The 22,603-nt window shown below is 39.8% G+C and overlaps 1 protein-coding gene across 1 annotated transcript; it reads left to right on the top strand.

The window, feature by feature from the left end:
* Window positions 1-1,904: 1,904 nt before the first annotated feature.
* Window positions 1,905-21,688, top strand: arhgef15b (Rho guanine nucleotide exchange factor 15b). Its single transcript, XM_023283337.3, has 16 exons — window positions 1,905-2,215; window positions 6,409-6,900; window positions 8,784-9,788; window positions 9,889-9,940; window positions 10,429-10,496; window positions 11,703-11,971; window positions 13,201-13,361; window positions 13,619-13,771; window positions 14,915-15,044; window positions 16,222-16,296; window positions 16,608-16,700; window positions 16,822-16,976; window positions 18,482-18,649; window positions 18,830-18,915; window positions 19,238-19,342; window positions 19,750-21,688. Exons 2-16 carry the CDS (start codon window positions 6,489-6,491, stop codon window positions 19,917-19,919), a joined length of 3,102 nt encoding a protein of 1,033 aa, XP_023139105.2. The 5' UTR covers window positions 1,905-2,215; window positions 6,409-6,488; the 3' UTR covers window positions 19,920-21,688.
* Window positions 21,689-22,603: the final 915 nt, after the last annotated feature.

Below are 22,603 nucleotides of genomic sequence, written 5' to 3'. Positions count from 1 at the left end.
CTTCGTAAAAGTTATGAAACAGCAAGTATAAGTGATAATATTTTAGCTCAAACTAAAAAATTCTAATCATAGAGATAGCTAAAAGTTTGTATAAATAAATGATGAAATTATAGGTTAAATCACAAGATAGTATACTGAGTTAAATTAGAAATTCACATTTCGACAAAAATATAGCAAGGTAGAAAGTTAATTTCCTAATGGTAAATCCAAATTCCAGATAGTAAGGCAAATACATAAACAAATAAATAATAGATAAGAGACTGTTAGTGTTCTAAATTCTGAATAAGTCATTTAATATTTTAAATTTGAGTTAGAAATTCTAAAATTTGGAGATTTGGAGAAACATTTAACTGATTAAATATTGAATTAAGCCAAACTTCTAAGTTAAAATTTTGACTCAAAATTCTAAGACACAAAGTTAAACTTTTGTAACAGTGAATTATAAGTTTACATTTTTACTTACAAGGCCAAAATGATGAGATAGAAAGGTAAGCTTTGTTACAGTAACACCGTTTTCCAGCATTGTAAAACTAAATATTAAGTTGGTAAGTAATATGAGTACTATTCTTTTGAATCTATTTGAGACAAAATCTTAATTGACAGAAACAATAAAACCATGTATCACCATTTACAGCCTAAAAGGTAAATTCTTAATTTCTCGCATGGTTATGAAACACCTCAAATAAAGTGTAAGACCATAGTTTCTCCAATTTGATGGGCACTTCATGTCTGTTCCCAATGAAGGCACTAGGTGGGAGTAGGATACAAAAAAGGGTGTGAGGAAGTCATGCAGCAGCTAAGGACCGCCTCGTGTGGCACCTGTTCTAGGAAACACTTACACAAATCATAAAACACATACATCTAGAGGTTAATCATTGTTTGGGGTGTAAAATAGATTGGTAGACCAAAGATACACGAAGTTACCAATAAACACCTCAAAAAATCCGGAAAGTGGATTATCAAAATAAGAGTCAGATAAAACAAAGGCTGAATCATGTACATTGTATTAAAAGTGGTAAATCAAACGAGTAAAACACGTGACTTTTAAATTAACATGCTAGATTACGGGTATTTAAGAACAATCTGTGTGTTGCACATCATTTTACACAGCTGGGTTACAGTTTTGAGCCAAGACTGCTCATTCCTTGTAAAATTTCTGATGGATAAGTCCCAATAAGTCCGCAGCTGATGTAGTGTTCACTTATTGTTATAGTTACAGTGATTCTGTGCTGTTATCAATGGTTCAGAAATTGTGGATCCAGACTATAAGCTGCATCGCTCTAAACTCTAATCAACTGGTCCTTGTGTCATTTCTGACTTTTGCTGAAAATTTCATCCAAATCCATTGATCTTTATTTGAGTAATGTTGCCAACAGACAGACAAACCAACGCTGCATTCCTTGGAAGAGTATTAAGTAAGTTTGTCCAGCAGTAACGCGAGCTAAATATCTAGCTTCTGCGCCAGAGAAAAAGCTAACATTAGCATGGATTAGCATCCCTGTTACTGTGATTAGAGTAGGGTTGGCAAACAGCAAATAAAACATGGAACAAAAATGGTACCACTGATGTGTAACCTGAGCCACTCAAGCCTTTGATAGTTTATTACCTATTATAGATGAATATGGAGCAGAAAATTGTGAAAGAGGAAGTTCATTTTTCAAAAATGTTAAAGCCCAAATGTTCTCCAATTCTGGAATGACCTACATACAAATTTGTTTCTTTGGTTGGGGATACAATTATAAAATAATTTCATGTTCTCTTGAGATAATTTCTGCCAGACAAAAACGTAACAAAAATGAACTAGTCTGGAGCGCTCAATTTCAATCTGTACCTTTATTTTGAAGTTCGTCCCCGGAAGGTGTAACAGTCTGCGTGAGAGCGGTTCAGCCCGAGGCGGCGGCTGCTGCTGCTCTCACCTCTGTAGAGCTGCTGGTAACAAAGACGACAGACAACAACAGTGGGGTGATGGGTGCTCAGACAACAAGCCTGTCAGAGCAGCAACAATGAACTAAACGAGGATTTCTTTTACGTTTCGGATATTTTTTAACAGTCTATTTAACTCCCGTTTTAGTTCTCGTCGGGAAGGAGCTTCAAGTTTTTAGTCTACTAATGTAGCTGTACCGGTTTTATCCCAAAGCTAACTACAGTCTGCTGGACTGCCGACACTAGAGCCGAAGGACTGCAGAGAAACACTCAGACACTCTGAATAACACTGGTGAGTTTTTATCTCTAACTTATGTTTTAGCTGTGATTTATTTATTATTGGTAGTTTAGCAGGTGCACTCTGGTTGAGCTGAGCACCTGTTCCCTTATGGAGAACTTGTGGAGATTGTAGTGTCACTGTTACACTTGAAAAGTAATGCTAGTTGTGTTCCTGAATTTAATGTGAATATATTTCACTTCATGTTTTTCCTGCTGAAACAGTACAGACTAAGCTATACATCAGCTGATTAGGAGCTGCAGGGCAGGTTTCATTCTGACGAGTTTATGAATAGTCTAGCCTGACAAATATATATTTTTTAATTATATAATATCATATTCGAAATTATGTTACGGTTCAGTAGGCTAGACCAGCTTCACCTTTACAATGTCTTAAAGTCAGGACTTCTTTATTGCTCATCCTATTAACACCTAAACAACATTTCTAGATTCACACACACACACACACACACACACACACACACACACACACACACACACACACATATATATGTATGTATGGATATGTTGAAAAAGTCTTCTTATACCATTAATGCCACCAGCCCTATATATTTATTCTTCCTTGGATTTCCACCCGGTGTGTGTTTTCCTTCCTGACACACCTTTTCCCGTCATGTCTTCCTGGCCAACGTGGAGCTAACATGCACAGAGTAGCTCTCTTAAAGCCCCCCTACCCATTTTATATACTCACTTACCCATTAGTCTCTAGAACAGATGGCATACTGTACACACACACACACACACACGCACACACACACACACACACACACACACACACACACACACACACACACACACACACACACACACACACACACACGCACACGCACACACACACAGGGCATTGTGTTAATGGGCCGCCGCTGTAAGCACTCAAAGATTGTTCTCAAGCTGGTCTGATTTACGAGATGACACTATATCTGATATTGGATGATGTATTGGATTGAGCAGGACAAATACACTTACTGGAATGAATGAATGAATGAATGAATGAGTGGCCCACTGACCCAGCCTGAGTGTGTGAAGGTGTCCAGTAGACTGGAGGAGGCAGCTATTGAACTAACCAGGTCAATAGAGCAAAGGGAGACAAAAGCGGTGAAATCTGGTGGGGGCAGCTTCAAGGAAAGTGAGTGGGAGATGTAACCTCAAGTGTGTCGTATTATCTGTAAGTGCATTAACACACGATCAGAGTGTTATTACCACTGTCTAAATGGGTGCTTTATGAGCGGATACACCCTCCTACTAGATCTTATATGACGGTGTGTCACCCTGTAGACAATGAAAATAACCCAGAGGGCCAAAACTGAGACCTGAAGAGGCATACTTTACACCCACACACATCCAGTGCTGTGAAAAAATTTGTGGTAATGATGTCTGAGAGGTGTTTTTAAACTGCACTGTGTAAAAAAAGTTGAATTGACCTAAAAATTCACAGAACTAATGACCATATTGTTTTATATTTGTCTGCTCAGACACATTTTCCTGTCAGGTTGAAACTCTGTCTGTTTTAAGCTCACTCACTGTGCAGCATGTACATCCCATCCAGACCGGTCTGACTAGCTGGTGCACTTTTCCAATAACAAAAAGCTACTACTTATGTGTTATTGACTTTGGTAAGCTTTCAAGTCAAGAACCCATTATAGTAGACTGACGTCCGTGATGCTTTCGTTTTACTTACCAGTATTGGACCATTGTTTTTTTTTCTCTAACATATGGTTTGACTCGGTCACATCTTATGAATTCGCTTGCACTAAACACAGAATGATCTGTCGCTTATCTTTCAGAGTTACAGACCACTTTATAAATGTCACCATGACAGAGGTTTAGTAAAGTTAGAGGACTAGTGAGAGACAGAAACTGTAGAGCCCAAGATGTCATATTTTTGTGTAAGTAGTATTTATACCACCCTTGCTGCTTGAAACATCTACGTCTTTCAAACTTAGCATATTTAATTTGAAACACAGATGTGAGATGGTTTTATATATCATTTTTTTTACTCTTAAAACCTCCTCCTACACACTTGTTTTCTCCTTGTGAAGAGTTAACTGGCATTCATTTGTAAAATAGCTGGAGGGCCCCTTGAAGATCTAGTAAAGATGTTGAAAATGCACTGGAATTTCAGATTTATATTCCTCGTCAGTCATGCTGTGTTTGTTAGAAATGGCGACCACGTTTTTCCAGGGATGATACTCAGTTTTCAGCAGTAAATTAATCTTATGTTTGAGAAGCTGCGCCAGATCACACTTTACTTATTGTGTTTTTTATTCAGACATATTGTGTATCGCAATAGAGAGTTTTTTAGTCTGGAACAAAAAGCAGGGGAAACAGCAAGGAGATGCACATGGACATGGATTTGTCATTTTAAATGTCTACAAACTGATTCCAGTGAACCTTAAACGTATTCACTACGCTACAGCTGTTCAGTGATCTATGTGTAATTCTAAATACACAAGAAAGTAGGGTAGTAACATCTTATTCTGGAGCTCTGATCTCGTTTTTTCATGACTCAGAAGATGACTAACCCTCGTTTGGTTTGGTATTACATCAGCTGTTGCACACACATCAAAAAACTTATGGTGACAGAAATCTGCCCCATAGCCATTTGTTCACCAAGAACGGAGAATGAATTTTGCTCTATTATTATCATGTTTCTTTTTATAGATGATTTGACTGATGTATTTGAATGTCTGGAGTGCTTTGAATTAGGAAATTTTCACAGTGATTGACTTTAAACGGATTGAATCGGTGTGGATTTACTACAGTCATAACGCATGTACTGTCCAGGGTATCTGTGTGTGTGATTGCAGCATTTTTGGGTTTGTTATTAGGTGTGGGATAAAATATTGATACAGTAATATATCCTTTTGTTTCCTCTTTTCGATAACCTGCTGCCTAATAATATTTTGAATAAAACGTTCAGGCGCTCTAAAAAATACCCTATGAACAATTTGACTTGTTAGAGCCACGACATCATGCCTGTATTTGGTGGCACTTGCGGTGAAATTGAAAAAACCCACAGGGAGAAAACTGTCGATAGCTCGGACAGCAGGGGAAATCAGATCTAATTAAGCTAATTAGACCATATTAATAAATTAATAGAAATTTGAATAATAAATTCATAAAATGGAATATTACACGGATACCACAATGCAGTGAACAAATACATAATTCCTGGTTTTTTTTGCCTTTTTAAGATAATTTTTTTAGTCTTCAGTTATGCAGATATGATAAATTGTAGATGGAAGTGTAGCAATGTGACAAGTATGACAGAATAGCAGTATTGTGATACTATTGTTATCGTGGGCGACGTGTCATTTCAATATCGTATTATGAGTTACTCTGCGATTTCTAGAATTTGTAATGTGATTGTTAAATTTGTAGTTGTGCTTTTTTGTGTGTACAGTAATGTATAGGCACAAGTACGCAATGGCAATTTTTGTGTAAAAATCCCACAAACTAAATGAAACCAATTTATTTTCATCAGCAGCGCTTGAAGCTGTGCAACCTGTCAGTGCAACAGTGAGTAGACAGGGTGGAGTGAATATTTTCACAGTTTTCTATTGAACCTGTGTGAGATGATTCATAGATTCTGCAAGGTTGTTACACAGGTATCACACACGTACGAACTGCAGAAAGAAAAACTTGCTTACTCAGACATGCAAGCTGTATATCAGATGTGGAAACAATCCGTTTTGCTCCTGCATATTTTTCGTAGTGAGACAGCAGCTACTGACAGCTATCTTTTCTGAAATGAAAATCTCACTGTACAGTGTGTTGAGTCAGCATCCCTGTTCTGACACATCCCAGCCATTAAAATGACAAATGAATAAACATGATTGTGCTTTTGAGCCGGAAGGGATCAGTAATTGACGATTTAAGAAGTTGATGTTTAAAATGGAAAAATTACTAGTTTGTACCAGAGCTGGATAGAGCACCAAACACATTGACCAATGTAAGCGACACAGGCGACTTTACGTTATCTTTCATTTTATGTGTGAAAATTAGTTTTCACTAGAAAGGAGTGGGCAAAGTTCATTTTCATCTGAAGCTTTCCAGTGGAGGGATTTGCAACTTAGAACTCAAAGTCTCACTGAGGATTACACTTTAATGAAATGCATATTTGCTTGTTGTAAATGTTTATGTCAACTGTAAACTGGTTTCATTTTTTCCTCTCTGTTCAATCATTAGGTGATGATGACAAACTGACTGTTGCCCTCAAAGCCTGAGGGAGTGGGACACACCATCAGATTAGACACCCTCCAGCTACCATGTCTGTCCAGGAACGGCCCACATCTCCTTTACCCCTCAAGTCTGAGGCTAAGCCCAGACCGGAGATCCCTCCAAAACCACAACCAGGCTCCCCTCCTCTTGCAGACGGAGGGACTAGTTCGAGGCTATCTGGTGGAAAGGTCAAGAGAATTGTGAGCAAGTTTAGCAAACAGGACTCCAATGAACCAGTGGAGCAACCCACCAATGGTACTGCAGAACTCTCACCAAGCAAACGGTTCAAAAGGCCGCCTACGATAAAGCCCAAACCAGGCCATGCCAGTCTTCAGCTTCTGGTAGGGGGAGGGCAGGCACCACCGCTGCCTATGAAGAGGAGTCGTATCCTGAAGAAACAGAAACTGACCGAGGGCGGAGAGGAAGTCGACAACATCAGTGTGGAAGGAGGTCGATCAGGTACAGCCTCACAATTATTACCAAGGATGCTCAGAGTAAGGGAAGGTTTCCTGTAAAACAGCAGGTATCTGTTGATCACATGATTTTTTGAAAATGAAACCTGTTTCAGACTTTTGCCTACAATTAAAGTTACTCATTGCAACTTTTGGCACTAATTAAAAGATCAGAAGACACCTTAAATTGTATTTTATTCTCATGCAGTGTTAACACAGTTGTTTCGTCAGTTCTTTTTTCCTCTGACAGCCTCACACACAACATGAACACCAGTCCACCAGACACAGGCCTGAGTATAGTTTTAGATCAAGCCTGAAAGAAAAACAGAAAGTTACATCGGACATTTATCATGTCATGCAAAAAGTACATATGTGTGTGTGCATGTACAGCGTAGTTAGTGATTTCTCAACAAACAGGGCTGGTGCCGTTGGCTTTTCTGTTCCAACAGCCAGAAACAGGTCAGTCAGCTCATCACCTGTGTATGCTTGCCACTGAGACTGAATAATATGAAAGCAGGAAGTAAAGCTCACTGTGTCTACTTGTAGTAGGAAGATAATGTTTTATCTACCACTTGTTGTTTCCTGGTAGCTGTCCAGCTGTGTTCATGTGTAGATCGTAGGGATGTTCCTTGCTTTGTCATGATGATCAGCTTATTCCTGACTCAACAAAAGAGGAAACTAAAGTAGCAACATGTTTTTGGAAGTCTGATTTGATGGAGTTTTCTGTGTCTCCTCCTCAGTCCCACAATCTATCACTTCCCTTGTTTTGGTTCCCTGTTATAAAGTGAAAGCATATGTATTGGAAGCTCTCAGTATTAGCTGAGGCTTTTAAAGAAAATATTCTCTTAGAGCAACCAGGGTTGCAACTTGTGTGTGGGCAGCATGTAGTAATAAGGATTAGTGATTATTACAGTGGCTCAGGTTAGAATCCAGCCCCCCAACCCCTTTCCTCATTCTCTAAATCTGTTCCTATATTAAAGACAAAATAGCCTGATAAATAACCTAAAAAAAAAAAGATCATTTAGACTGTAAAATGTCATAGCCCAAGATGGCACCCTCAAAGCCCATTTTTCCCCCCAATTAGAGAATATTTTACTTTTTTTTATGATCAAAAAGTCTTGGTAGTGGATGTATTGGTCAATTAGGTTATAAAGCTCTTTCAGTCTCATTGATGATAATTTAACAATTGTGGAATCATGTTTTCCCCTATATATGTAATTCAAAATAGGGCTGCACGGTGGCTTGGTGGTTAGCACTTTGGTTTAGCTATTTAGTATGGTGATATTTGCTACCATCAAACACTAAGCAGAGTTAAGGATATAGGAATATCTATAATCTCTGGCATAGTATAAAAATATATATTTGTAATGGATCATTTAAAAAATATAAAAGTTCTGTCCTTATTTTCTCACTTTTTATATAAACCTATTTAACCTTCATCCTATTTCCTGCTCTCTTATCTCCACCTCTTCTATTTTGCTTTTGTCAGTATTGGATTTTAACCTTGCATTGCTCCATACTTTTCATAAATATTTGAAGATACCACTTCCAAAAGTGCTGTATTTGCATAGTGATGAACCGCTGACTCAGCAGGACAGTTTGCCATGAAGAGCTGCTCTGAGAAGAGCAGATGGAAAATAAAACTCGTAATGAAAGTGAACTACCCTATCTGGGTGTAATCATGTAGGAAAGAAGAAGTGGGCAGGAAGCAGTTCATTCCCACCCATTAGTTTAGTGTGTTAGCCTGGGAAAATCAGCTTTTTTGTGTTTTTCCAACAGCAACATAAAGTCAAAATGCAAAATATTAAAGAAGTTCACAATGTTTTACTTTCTTCCCCTTTTCTAAAAATGTCAAAACTGTTATATGTGTGTTTTTTCTTTTTAATGCAGCCCCTGATGGAAAGGAGGTGGAGGTTCAGCTGATCGGAGGAGGTGAAGTGGAGACGGAGCACAGTCCCGACACCCCTCTCAGTCCCTGCTGCGAACCAAGCTGCAGCTGTGTGTGCCACATGCAGAGACCTGGCATGAAGCTTATATGGGTACCCGTGGACTTGGAAGATGACGGGCAGGAAGGTATAGGTGGAGAGGAGGATGAGACTGAGCAGAGGGAGGAGGATGGAGAGGACTGGGAGGGTGAGGAGGATGAGGAGGTAGAGCGAGGAGGGGAAGGGGACAGTGAGGCTGGGGACGAGCTGGATCGGACTTCTGTGACTGATGAGAACGAGGTCTTGAAACATGAAAAAATGAAGTTCCATCAATCTTTAGGTGTTTTGATCGCTGAGGGTCATCGGAGGCGATCGGACCCGGGTCCTGCAGCTGTCCTCAGCTCTCTCGCTGTCACTCGCTCTCAGTCTCCTCCTGTTCCTCCAAAACATTCTCAGTCACCACCGGTTCACCACAGACCTGCCCAAGACGAAGAAGAAAATATTTACGAGGCCACGCTTCCAGTGGTTGACCCAACACCTAAACAGATCACACCTGTGGGTAAGGGATTGGATATTCCTGTGATCAAAGTGCGCAAACCGGCCCGGCGGTCTAAACTGTCCTATAGCACCTCAGATCCCACATCTGACTTTCAGAACATAGAACCCATCTCAAGCGTAGACAATATTCCGCCTGCCATCCCGCCAAGAATGCCGGTGGCTCAGGACAGCTATAGCCTCACACCAGTGCACCGAGGGGGCATTCCTCTCCCCCAACCCACACTGGATGAGTGGCGCTCCTTGCGACCGTCCTCGCCCGGCAGCTCCACCGCCAGTGGACTGAGCCCTCAACGAGCCATCACACCACCCCCAACCAGCCCCCTTCTGCCTCACAGACCCCCACCTCCGCCACCAAAGACAGATTCCAGGAGGCTCAGCACCGCCTCACTGCAATCCCTTACACAAAGAAAAGGTCTGTACTGAACAAGCGCTGTTATCTCTGGCTGGCATGAGCTATGAATTTTCTGTGCAATCAGAGGCAGTGATGTCATTTACCTGTCTGTATTTTACAGGAGAGGAGAATGAAGGGAGTGAAGGAGAGAAAGAGGATGTAGTGGAAGAAGTGTGAGTTCTCCCCCTGTGCCTTTTTGTTACATTTTTAAAAAGACAAGTTTACATCTTTTTCTGAATGTTAACAGATGAAAGTTGCAACACCAAAATTAACAGTGAATTTGCTCATAACAAGTATTTACAGAAAACGCATGTTCCTGTCTGACATAAATGCCTATTGTTTAAGATTTAGCGGAAAAAAGACATTAGTGACCCACATCGTTGCACTGAGTGAAACAAGTCTCCATTACCATGATCCTAGACATCATAGTTTCATTCTAATCAGTCCAGCATTCACTGTCCTGCAGCCATAAATACACACCGATAGTAAACCCCAGATTGTTAGTTTGGGTCTTTGTATGAAAAAAAATGTAGTAATTCAGATGCTTTATGTTTAAAGTCATCATCAATGTTTTAATTCATATTGAGGAATCATTAATTGTCTGCATTCACAGTTTATTTTGAATGTTATGGTTGATCTCCTTCCATACTTCCTGTTTCAGGTGCCCAGCCAGGAGAGACTCTCTCATACGGGAGATGTCGTTCATATGGGTCTCTCGCCTGCAGGATGGTAAGGCTGACACTTGTGACGATAAGAAACATAAGAGACAAAGAAAAATCAGGCCAATTAAAGTATCTTATTAGCACTCTCGCAGGGATATAGTATTAGTATGTTAGCCATGGATCATTATTTATTGGTGAATGAATTGCAGTATGAGCCACATTGCTTGTCTGCAGTTGAAGGATTTTTTTGCACATTTTCAACTGTATGACAAAAACTGTTGACCTTTTTCACTCTTTTCTCCAGTTTCATACAACTTACTAATCATATAGGGTATGTATGATATACTACAGTGATCAGTGTTAGTTCAATTAGTCTAAATGAACTAATGATGACACACTGATTTATTGATTTCCAATTTATTAGGCTATTTGTATTACACAGTACAACCTAATACAGCAGACATGGTGCGCCTTTGTGAGGCAGTTTAGAAAGTACAGGAGCCATCATACACAAATGACTGCCATTCAAATCTTGTCATATGGAGTAGCGATAAAACTGTTGTGAATAAAATAAAATGGATGGAGAAAGTTATCTTTGTCTTAAGACTAAGACATGAATATGTAAAATACTGTTGAAACAAACTGATTATGCATACTTAAAAGATGTAAGGCATTGCATTTGTCTTGGAGTAACCCTGTTCCTAGATCCATCCATCCATTATCTATACATCGCTTAATCCTCATCAGGGTCATGGGGGGCTGGAGTTTATCCCAGCTGACTTAGGGTGAAGGTAGGAGACACCCTGGACAGGTCACCAGTCTATCACAGGGCTACACATAGAGACAAACACTCACATTCATACCTACGGACAATGTAGACGGCGGGAGGAAGCCGGAGAACCCAGTTTTAGCATAGGGAGAACATGCAAACTCCATGAAGAAAGATCCTGGGAAGGCGGGGACTCGAACCGGGGATCTTCTAGCTGCAAGGCGGAAGTGCTAACCTATATGAGTTAGTCAATTCATTTAGCTTCTAAGTACCAATTAAAATATGTATAACATATTACCAACAGGTTAAATCAATAGATCTCAGATAATGCTACAAAACGTAAAAAACTAAACTACTTTTAAATATTGGAGTTGAGTTTGATTATACAGGTAATACGCTGACAGAGTGTACATCAGTTTTTTAAGTGTAAGTGATTCATGTTTGTGATTTGCTGGGAACAACTTGTGTACTGTTTCACAATATTGTTGACTTATTTCCCCTCAGAGCCTCTGTACCAGACGTACCGTGCCACCGTCATCACAAAGGAGATTCGCCGCCAGACAGTTTGCCGTAACATCAGTAAAACTAGTGCAGACTATGCTATGGACTGGACCGCCCGACGCTCCGGGACTGGGACTGCTGCTGGAAATGGAGCACCCAGGGGCAGCCCTGGGCCCACATCAGCCCAGAGCACCCTGTGGCAGGACCTCCCAGCTGTACGGGACAGTGGAGTGCTGGAGCAGCTCACTCCTGAACAGTGCAAGTACCAGGAGGTGAGGGATTTAAAGAGTGGAGACGAAGGAGAGGCTAATGTACAGAGGAGAGGAGCCATAAAGAGAAATCAATAACGTTGAGAGGAGAAATGGGAGATGTAGCATCAAGTTTTAAATCACATCTTCAAGTATAATTATATAAATTAGAGTAATTCTGCCCCACTATACAAGTCATTGCTGTATATCATATTGATTCATCCTGTATGGAGTTTATAAAAGCTTTTACGGTTGCAGTTTAAACTTTCCAACATGAGACAGGAGAGAGAACTCGTTTGAAGAACAGGACTGATGCATTTTTAGCAGTAGATGCAGCATTTTTGTGGAGGGAAATTAGACAGTTGTTGTGGAAGTGTTCTGACAAATGAAAGTTTGAATGAACATTGTAAGATTTTAGATATAATGTATGCCATTTATTTATATACACTATTAGAATTTCAATTTGTGAATAAATTTGCCTATACAGTTTCTGAAATAGATTAGTTGCCAAAAAACTGAGTGGAATCAATACCATTTAGGTTGGAACATTGAAAGATTTTCTTATATTTCTGTTGTTTTTCTGTGTTTGTTTTGTTAATGTTTTGCAACCTTGTTTGGGCAAAACCTGGCAAATACGGCTGCAAGTAACAATTATTTCCACTGTCCATAAATCTGTCGATTATTTTCTTAAGCAACTGATCTGACAAATGCCAGAAAAAAGTCAGAAATTTTTATCTGTGTGTTACAAAGCCCTAGAGTACATCTTCAAATGTTTTGCAACCCAAATGTCTGCAACCAAAAACTAATCAATGCACTGTCCTAGTGGAGTAAAGAAACCAGAAAATAATCACATTTAGGAAGCTCAAAGCATTTTTACCTTTGTTTTCTTAAAAAAAATTGAAAAAAACTCATCAAAATAGCTGGTGATTGATTTAATAATTTGCAACTAACCAATTAATTATTGTGTTTTTTTGTGGGGATATAATGGGTTGTTTGTTTTTTCACAAAACCTTCGCCCTTTCAGATATGAATTGTGTGGAGTAATAGGTTTCCCAGAGAAAAGACATTTTATGTCTGCTAGATTTATTTATTTACTTTTAATAAACCAACAACACTTCCATCCAAAAAAAACATGCCTTTTTGGGAGTGTGAAAAAACTGCGTATATGGTATAAACCGGAAAACTGCATTAGGTAAAAAGGGTTTGCTTTTATCCTTTATGTGTAAAACGTTGTTTGCTTTCTTCCCTGCCAGAGTATGTTTGAGGTTCTAACATCGGAAGCCTCCTATCTGCGATCCCTGCGAGTTCTGACCGAACATTTCCTGGACAGCCGGGAGCTGCTAGATACAATGATCATCAGGGACAGGAAAACACTGTTCTCCAACATCCTGAGGGTTCGTGAGGTCAGCGAAAGGTAAGAAGTGACTCAGGGAAGGATGCCGGGAGATAAAGGAAATGGGAAATTTGAGGATGATTTATGATTTGAACTGCCACAAGGTCACCTAGCAAAAAATACCAAGAGATAGAATGCAACATTTCTCAATTGTATGGCCATGTGGTGTTTTTTTTGTTGTCTTTGTCTTTTTATAGTTCATCAGATTTTTCCTACAGGGGAACACAGTTTGGCTACAGTTTACTGAAAGTTCAAACCTTTGTTGTCTGATGCCACAGGTTCTTGAAAGATCTGGAGGATCGCATATTCAAGGACATTGTCTTCCCTGACATCTGTGACATTATCCACTACCATGCCCAGCACAACTTCCCCGCCTACATTGACTACGTTCGCAACCAGATCTACCAGGAAAAGACCTATACTACGCTTGTGTAAGAACCAGGAGCCTGACTTCTTCTCTGAATCAGTTCTTAGAATTAAATTGAGGGTTTACAGCAAAGATAGGATAGAAAACTGTTAGCATTGCAAGCTAGATGGGTTTTAAAGGCCACATGTTGTGCCCCTTTTAAGCACATAAATAAAAATCTCCAATTTCTTTGCAGTATTTCTGCTCACAATACTGCAAAGATGGTACATTTCACCATGACTATAAACAAAATCCCTGGCTTTATCTCTGTTCTAAATGGGCTGTTTCAGCGTCGGTGACTCTGAAAACCACTGGCCAACTGCTGAACTAAAATTACAACCATTTATTTAACTCATATGCATGCTATGCCGGTGTAGACCTGCAGCTTGGAAATGACTATCAAGTGACTGTCAGTTAACATGTAGTCTTAATGGGATGCATTTTAGTCACTTTTTCATACTCGCTCTGTTGACTCACAGCAAAAACAGAAAAAACATGTAAACAAGAACAGCTTTATTGTGAATATGGCTGTATTGAAATGCAGTTTGCACAGAATGTGCACAGGGAGCAGGAGAGAAATATTCACATTTAAACACTGGGTGAATGTAGGCTGCACTGAAGAACAAGAAGTGATGATAACACGTCCCATAATGCAAGCATGAAGGATTTTCCCAGTGTTGTGACACTGGCATTAAGAATAGAAGAAATCCACTGGATCTTCAGTTCTTCATACTGTCTGAGTGCATGAAGACTCTTGTATTCACTCCTGCAGTCTAGGCTAGAACATTTGGCGTGCTTTGTTTGTGGCTCAGACATTTAGAGCACCAAGGGAACAGCCCTAGGAAGTAAAGAAACCTGGTGGACGGTGCTAACAATAAATAGCTCACCTGGAAGCAGTGAGCAGTGAAGGGCATGATTATACAAAGTTTGAACTAAATGACTATTGGTTCACGGTGATATGTAGCACTTTGGTCACATTTTACCTGACTTGTAAATCTGAGGGACTATCTAGGTGTGGGTGAATTGAGCAGCAGTAGATATAAAATATATTCATATTAACAAGTTTATACCAACTACAAAACACAACAAAATGGATTTTCACCATTTGGGACCTTTAACTGTGTCGACTTGCACACAAACTGATCATTGTTATCATGTTTGTCTACAGGAAGAACAACGTACAGTTTGCTTCCGTCATCACTCGTCTTCAGGAGTCACCTCAGTGCCAGCGGCTGCCTTTTATGTCCTTCTTACTGCTGCCCTTCCAGCGAATAACGCGCATTAAAATGCTTATTGAGGTGAGCAACATCACTGGGATAGGTTTTGCTTTTAATGATAACTTTGCATAAATAGCACCTTTTCAAACAGAGTTTACTAAGTGCTTTGACAGACAAAGCATGAGCAGAATATCCAGAGGGCAACACAACAACAGAAGCCAGAATACTGAGATAAAGCTAAAACAAGACCACAAAATATGCAGAAATGCAAAATACCAGTATACCTTAATAGAAAGAAATGAATTAATACAATACAAACAATTAAAAGAAATGTAAATATGGATGGCAACAGTAAATACAGCCAAGAGAGGATTAGCTTAGCATAAAGACTGAAACCTGGGGAAAACACATTCCTGGTACTGTGTACAATCTAATCCCTGTTTGTGCAACTCATGTATCAGCTTACATTAAGGTTACAGTACACAAAGAAAATTAACTGGTAATGTTTGAAATCCCCAGAAGATTTTTTCTGAAATACTACTCAGTGTTCTGACGGTATCTCTGGACTCTGCAGAGTCATTTTTTAGTTTTAGTTAACCACTTTATCAAATAATGCCTCTATTTCCTGAATACACCTCTACAAACTGACACAAAGAAGGCAGCCCACCTGGTAGAAAACACCTGTTCAAGCCATTCATTGGACTTGAACTACTTGAATTTCAATAAAAAACTGGAAAAAATTGGGACATTCTGAAACTTTTGACCAGTATTGTACACTTAATTTATGCCCTAACTACAGATTTATTTGAAAAGTTGACTGAATTATTCAATTGTTATTGTTGAGGTAGACGTATACTTGTTTGCCTCTGGTTTTCTTCTCCTGTGAGGAAAGCGCTCAGCATTTCAGTGTCTTAGTGTTACTGGAGACTGACAACAATGAAGTTAGCTTGTGCAAGCTTTAAATATTTTTCTTAAGTGTCTAACAAAATGCCACAGTACATTGTGCATAACTGACCCTTTTCTTTTCAATCTACAACCCAGTGAAAGGCAATAGTCTGAGTCCATCATGGTATTTGGCTGTGTGGAATGTCCTCATTCCAGAGTAACAGTCCCCACTCATACTTCTCACTACCATTTGACCTCGGAGCAAACACACGAACACCCCTTGCCTCAACCTTATGACCTTCGATGGAAAAATATATCCTGCTGATGCTGTTTGTCCGTTGCAGAAATAGAAAGTTGTTGTTTGTCGTTTCAGAACATCCTAAAGAGAACAAAGGAGAAGACAAACGAGGAGCAGACAGCCTCCAAGGCTCTGGCTTCTGTGTCAAAGGTAAACAGCCCTCACTCTTCACCCTCCTATCTGCCTGCAAATTCATATAATTTGCCTCTCAAGTGCTTTGCATGGCTCAGGAAACTTGACGTCAGCTATTGTCTGAATGAAGGATTTCCTACTGAAGGAGCTCTGATGTGGCAGTGAGTCATTCATGTCACTGAGGCCAGTGGCTGTGAGAGGCAGAGTTAGTTCAAAGAGTCTGACAGTCAAGATACTCCCAGTTAAGCACATATAATGATGAGAAAAGGAAAAAATATCTCTTGACTGATTTCATAATGTCACCTTTTTTCTCTCTTGTAATCACACAGATTATTGATGAGTGCAACACACAGGTGGGGAAGATGAGACAGATGGAGGAGCTGATTTATGTCTCTAAAACACTGGAGTTTGACAAGCTCAAGGTAAACTCAAATATGAATTCAAAATAAATGTGATTTTTGTTAGCATTTAGCTTGTATTTCAGTTCTGTCATTCCTTTAAGTTGAAAAGAGGTAAATGTTTCTTGCGGTCCGTCCACGCCAGGCCATACCAATCATCTCTCAGAACCGATATCTGGAGAAAAAGGGAGAACTCCAGGAAATATCCAAAGGAGGAACTCTCTTCAACATGAGGGCAAAGTTCACTCCTGTCTACCTCTTTCTTTTCAACGATTTGCTCGTCATCGCTGCCAAGAAAGGGTAAGGCAATTGACTGACTGAAATAAAAAATCTTGCCAAAGTAATAACATGCTAAGCGCTGATTATGCAGCTCTTGGTTTTGACTATTATGTAAAAATGTTGATTAAAATTGTTTCTAATTATCTTTTGTTGTTTTTAACAGTATCCATAGTCAGTAGTGAACCTTTGCTATTTCCTTCCCTCCCCCCTTCCACAACTAACCCCCCTGGGGGGGATTTAGTTAGGTTGCTGCCCTCGAATCATTATTATCCTCTTCATCCTGGTCCATAAGGGGTATACTTAAATCTTGATAGTATTGCAAGAAAGGTACCCGGGTCTTTGTGAAATGTTGTTTGGTTTTCCCGAGTGTGTGTTTAATTTTCTGTAGTTTTAGAAAGTACCTAATGTCTCTTATCCACCGTGTATAACTGGAAGGAGATTAATTCTTCCAGCAGAGCAGAATAATCCTTCTTGGAATCAAAGTCGTAAAGGATATGACCTCATTGGCCTTGCTGGTAATACGGCAATTTTTTGGCAACGCACCAAATACGGCACAGATAGGGCTGGATGATATTACCATTCCATAAATCTTTGTATGCGTCATAAATGTTGAGCCAGAATGTGTGGAGTTGCAGAACATATGAATATTGTCTGCAGGTTGGCCTTTACACTAATAATCAATATGACAAAAACTATTACTTCTATGAAAATGATGTGCATTTATTGCTGCAATTACATGAATCATAAACTGTTTTTAGCTTTGAAAGCTTTTCAGTCATAAGAAATTTTTTGATTTTTAATAAAAATTTAAGCGCATTATAATAATTAAGAATGAATTATAACATTATAATAATTGCCCTCTTGACATTATAATAATGTACCGTCAACAATGTAATCCACATTTTTATTATCAGCTGCATCAGTGTATTGCACTGCACTAGTGCTTTATGCCCTACATAATTAGGGATCTTTGATTATAATTATGAGACAAATTGGTACCCAAATGCCAACAATTACACCATTAAGCACTGAAGTGTTCAGGAAGCTGCTTCTACATAATTATAAAGTTGTAAAAGCCACTTTCCCATGTAAGTTATTCTGTAAGATGAAGTTATTTACTAACCTTAGGGTTAAGAACTTTAATTATGGTTCATCTTCAACCACGTCAGCAATAATAGTATTAATAGATAAATGGATTTGTGCACTCACTTCATTGCTTGGTTGAATATTTATATAAGGGTTCTACATGCAAGATTGCAGCCAGTTATGTTGCAACATCTCTCTCACTGTCGTAATATTTTAACAAAGAACGTGACCACTGAGCACAAATGAAACTGTGACTCATTAAATGTGTCCTCACATGTGAAATAACTTCCTTAGGTTTAACAGAAGTGGTTCCAAATGCATTATAAAGTTTAGAGGAAGAGAAACGATGCTTGCTTTTGCCGGTAACACATTCCTGCTTCCCTTCTGCCCTACTTTGCTCTCAATGTACCTTTCGCTTTCATGTTTGTCCTCTCGAACAGTGCCGAGCGTTTTGTTGTAGTCGACCACGCCCATCGCTCTCTGGTGCAGGTACAGCCAGTAGATGAAGGTGGAGGTAGCGGCAACCCGTACGAGCACTGCTTCAACCTCACTCTGCTCGAAAACCACCAGGGACGCGTGATGGAGCGGCTCTTCAAAGCTCCGTCCCAGTAAGTAGTTGCTTTGTGTTTCACTGTGTGTGTGTGTAGGTTTGTGTGTAACATGCCAAAATCTGCACATTAGGCATTTCAGCGTAATTTTGAAAGGACTGCTCCAACAACAATCTTTATTGCCAACAAAACACAAACAATAGAAATGCAACATGAAGTTTACGCTGCTTCTGTCAACAGGTCAGACATGCACAGGTGGATGGCCGCTTTCCCCAACCCCAGCAAACCAGACAGAGATGAAGATGAAGTCGTTTATGAGGACTGGGGTGAGGACACACACACAATGCACACTGAATGACACCATCTCTTATCGATACATTCTTACAGGTGTGTGTGTGTGTGTGTGTGTGTGTGTGTGTGTGTGTGTGTGTGTGTGTGTGTGTGTGTGTGTGTGTGTGTGTGTGTGTGTGTGTGTGTGTGTGTGTGTGTGTGTGTGTGTGTGTGTGTGTGTGTGTGTGTGTGTGTGTGTGTGTGTGTGTGTGTGTGTGTGTGTGTGTGTGTGTGTGTGTGTGTGTGTGTGTGTGTGTGTGTGTGTGTGTGTGTGTGTGTGTGTGTGTGTGTGTGTGTGTGTGTGTGTGTGTGTGTTAGACTGTCCTCAGGTACAGTGTGTGGAGCAGTACATTGCCCAGCAAGCAGACGAGCTCACCCTGGAGCCCACTGAGATCATCAACGTCATCCGCAAAGCCAATGAAGGTAAGAACTGCTTATTGATCAGACTGTCGCAGAAACAAGCTGGCTGCCAAATGCAAAATACGGTCAGAAAAGACATGTCACTGCAGCTGAACCTGCTCATTGTGATATCTCTGCACCGTTTTTCTGTATTTGTTATACAACAGACCAAGATGATGTAAAATGCAACAGACGAGCTTCTTATTGAAAAAGTCCAGTTTACTGACATGACTATCACTGACATGCTCCCTCCCTCAACTCTGCTTGTTTATATACCCTGATCCCTATAACTGCCTCAATCCTCAACCCTCCACTTTAGCAGTTTATTGATTTGTTTTGACTTTTCTTGCATGAACAACACAGAAACCTCCAATTCTCCCTTGTCTGTCCGGCTCCCCTTTGTCCTCCCATTCCTTCTTTTTGTCTTCCAGGTTGGTATGAAGGGAACCGCCTGTCCGATGGTCAGAAGGGTTGGTTTCCCATAGCAAACGTCATAGAGATCACCAACGAGCACGTGAGGAGGAGAAACCTCCGGGAGCGCTACAGGGTCATTCAGGCTGCAAGCATGGTTGCCAGCAGCAAGGCCAACACCATTCAGTAGGATCTATGGATTGAAGATGTTTACACTGAAAAACTTTGACGAGGACAATAAACGGAGACAAACTTTTTAGAGATTTTACAATGATTATTTGGAGGGTTTATTTGTTGAAGTGTTGGTTTCTAAGAACAAGGAAATGAAAGAAGAAGGATGACTATCATAAAACGTCATTCCAGACCTGCAGTCATTGTTTTAGTTACGCTACTGTACACTACAGGAACTCAAAACCTGAGGTGGATCATTACTACCTGCGCTGAAAGAAACTATGCAGTCACTTCCTCCTGTACACAAGTAGTGCTGCATTATTGGAGTGCTGCGAAACTGACAAATTCACATGCCAAACATTCTAGTCATTGCTCGAGCTGACCACATTTGGTGAAGAAAAGAGTTGAGTGTTGCTGTAAACACCTTTGGTATCACAAAAATGAAATCTTCTCATACCTGTACTGCACAACAACCTGGCGTGTGTCAGTCAGGTAACCAGAATACAGAATATTAGGAATTGTTGGAAGTGTTAATGTTTATCTATCTCAGCTGTGAACAAACCTATACAGATATAAACAGGAAGTGCCTTTGATTGAACTCAAAACACAGAACTGCACACCAAGACTTTCATCATAACCGTATTAAGAACAGGAGCTTAACATGAACTTGCATGTAAATGTTGCCTGAGCTGTACTGCCATGTTTTTCAGTAGTCGTGCTGTTGACTAGCTTGTTAGCTTGCGTCAGTAGCCATTGTGGGGTAATACTGTACTGTAGCTCCCCCTGCAGCTTGTGCTCAGTGAAGACTGGTTATACATTGTAAATGTGTTGTAAATTATGAGTAGTGGTACTTTTAATAAAAACCTCATGTTTTTTTACCTAGGTGTTTGTTTCTCAGTAACAGAGGCTTAACATTTTCACTGAACAATAATAGATGGAAAATTATGAAGTTATGTAATGCAAATATGGGAATATTGTTTTCATTGCAAGAAAATAAATTCTCATCCTACAAGAATAAAGGGTTTTAAGGAATACTGGCTTAATGCCATTCAAGTTAAAGGTTTTTCTGAGAAGCCAGTGCCAAAAAGTGAAAACACAATTCTTTGCTAGTAGTAGTACTGTCCTCCATAGACCAAATGCCTCTGTTCTATGTGAAACAGCTAGAACTGGTAGAGCCCATGTGGTTTTAGGTACAGTTGCTAGTTACTAATAAGCAGCATTCCTTGGATACTGCACATCAATACAAACATGCTTGTTCTACCTCAGGAGAAGTGAAGTAATTAAGTGTAGGGTGACCGGCTGGGGTTCGAGTTGACTGGTGGCTCTACAACACTGCAAAGGCTCATTTGAGCAGCAGTAAAGTTCTCATCTCTTTGTAACGACTCTTGGTGGTGCAGTTTCAGCAGGTTGGTAATGGCCTGGTCCTCCTCCTGGGTGAGCTGGATGACAATCCGCCTGGGCGGCAGCAGAGGGTCTGTGGGGCGTATTCTCCAGGTGGGACTGCCCAGGTCTCTGGTGGGGTATGGTCCAGATCTGAAAGGGTCTGGACGGTTTGGTGGCGCCAGGCGGGCGGACATGATGGGTGATGGAGTATTGAGCTGGGAGCAATCAAATACCTGCAATGTATTTTTAAAGTGTAATATGATGAATACAGTTGTAAAAAATATTGCCTTGTTTGTCTTTTAAAACCATGTCATTTTATTGCCATGCTCATATTTGTAGAAATGTATTTTTATTCACATGTATAACTGCTGCTATGTCCTGACAGTGAAAACAAACTGCCCCCTCCTTGTCCTTGGTCTCAATTTCTTCAAATCCCCTTGGTTTAGGGTCTTAGCTCTGTCTGACAGGACTGAGCCAATCTTATTAAATGCCTTCGTCTGTCTGAGCCCCTCCATAAGCTCTACCCTCTGCACCTCCACTCCCCGAAAGAGCAAAGAAACCAGGCTGCTAGTGAGGAAACATCTTCATCACCCCAAACCTGTGCTCAGTACATCTACACAAGTGGAATTAGCTTTTCATGGACATATTAATTTGTTATATACTTGAGAATTAAATTAAATTTGATTACAGTCTGTATTTAAGGGAACAAGACTGACTTTATCAACATATCCACAAGACATACATAATCACACCATAAAATATGGTAAGAAATATATTGACAAAAACTATTGGTAAAACTTCATTACATTTAGGATTTAAAGACAAATACTTCCTTCAAACTTAATTTAAAGTGTGTTTATTTTGCTATCCAGGGACCAAATCCCATGATTACCGCTGTATGAACCAATGTAACCATGGCAACTAGTTTTTTGCAGTGAAGTGCTTGCTTACCCTCAACCCACTTGGTAAATTAGGGATCCTCCCCCCACAGCCCAGAGTGGGGTCAGTGTAGAAGATCTCTGCAGGGATGATGGGATGGACTGAGGATAAAACATTGAATCATCAAAGAGGGTCACTGCTGAATGAAGCCTGCCTTTCACTAATAGTGCATTTAAAAGAAGTAGAACATTGTGAAAGTTAAATATTTTCCATCAGTTATTCAACAATGAGAAAATAATAATATGTTCTAGCCTCATTACACCCAATTTTAAATATTTCAAGCCCTTTTTTATGGTGATTATGGCTTATTAACTAATGAAAATCTGAAATTCATGATTGATTTCAAATTATTAGAATATTTCCTAACTTTAATTAAAAAAA

This window comes from Amphiprion ocellaris, chromosome 23 (assembly GCF_022539595.1).
Source record: "Amphiprion ocellaris isolate individual 3 ecotype Okinawa chromosome 23, ASM2253959v1, whole genome shotgun sequence".
NCBI lineage: Eukaryota > Metazoa > Chordata > Actinopteri > Pomacentridae > Amphiprion > Amphiprion ocellaris.
This window is presented reverse-complemented; position numbering and strand designations above follow the sequence as displayed.

Bases quoted from the DNA above. Each gene is read 5' to 3' on its own strand.
- arhgef15b (XM_023283337.3), top strand. From the start codon at position 6,489: ATGTCTGTCCAGGAACGGCCCACATCTCCTTTACCCCTCAAGTCTGAG. The intron at 15,045-16,221 runs GTGAGCAACATC...TTGTCGTTTCAG, and splicing joins GCATTAAAATGCTTATTGAG to AACATCCTAAAGAGAACAAA. The intron at 16,297-16,607 runs GTAAACAGCCCT...GTAATCACACAG, and splicing joins CTCTGGCTTCTGTGTCAAAG to ATTATTGATGAGTGCAACAC.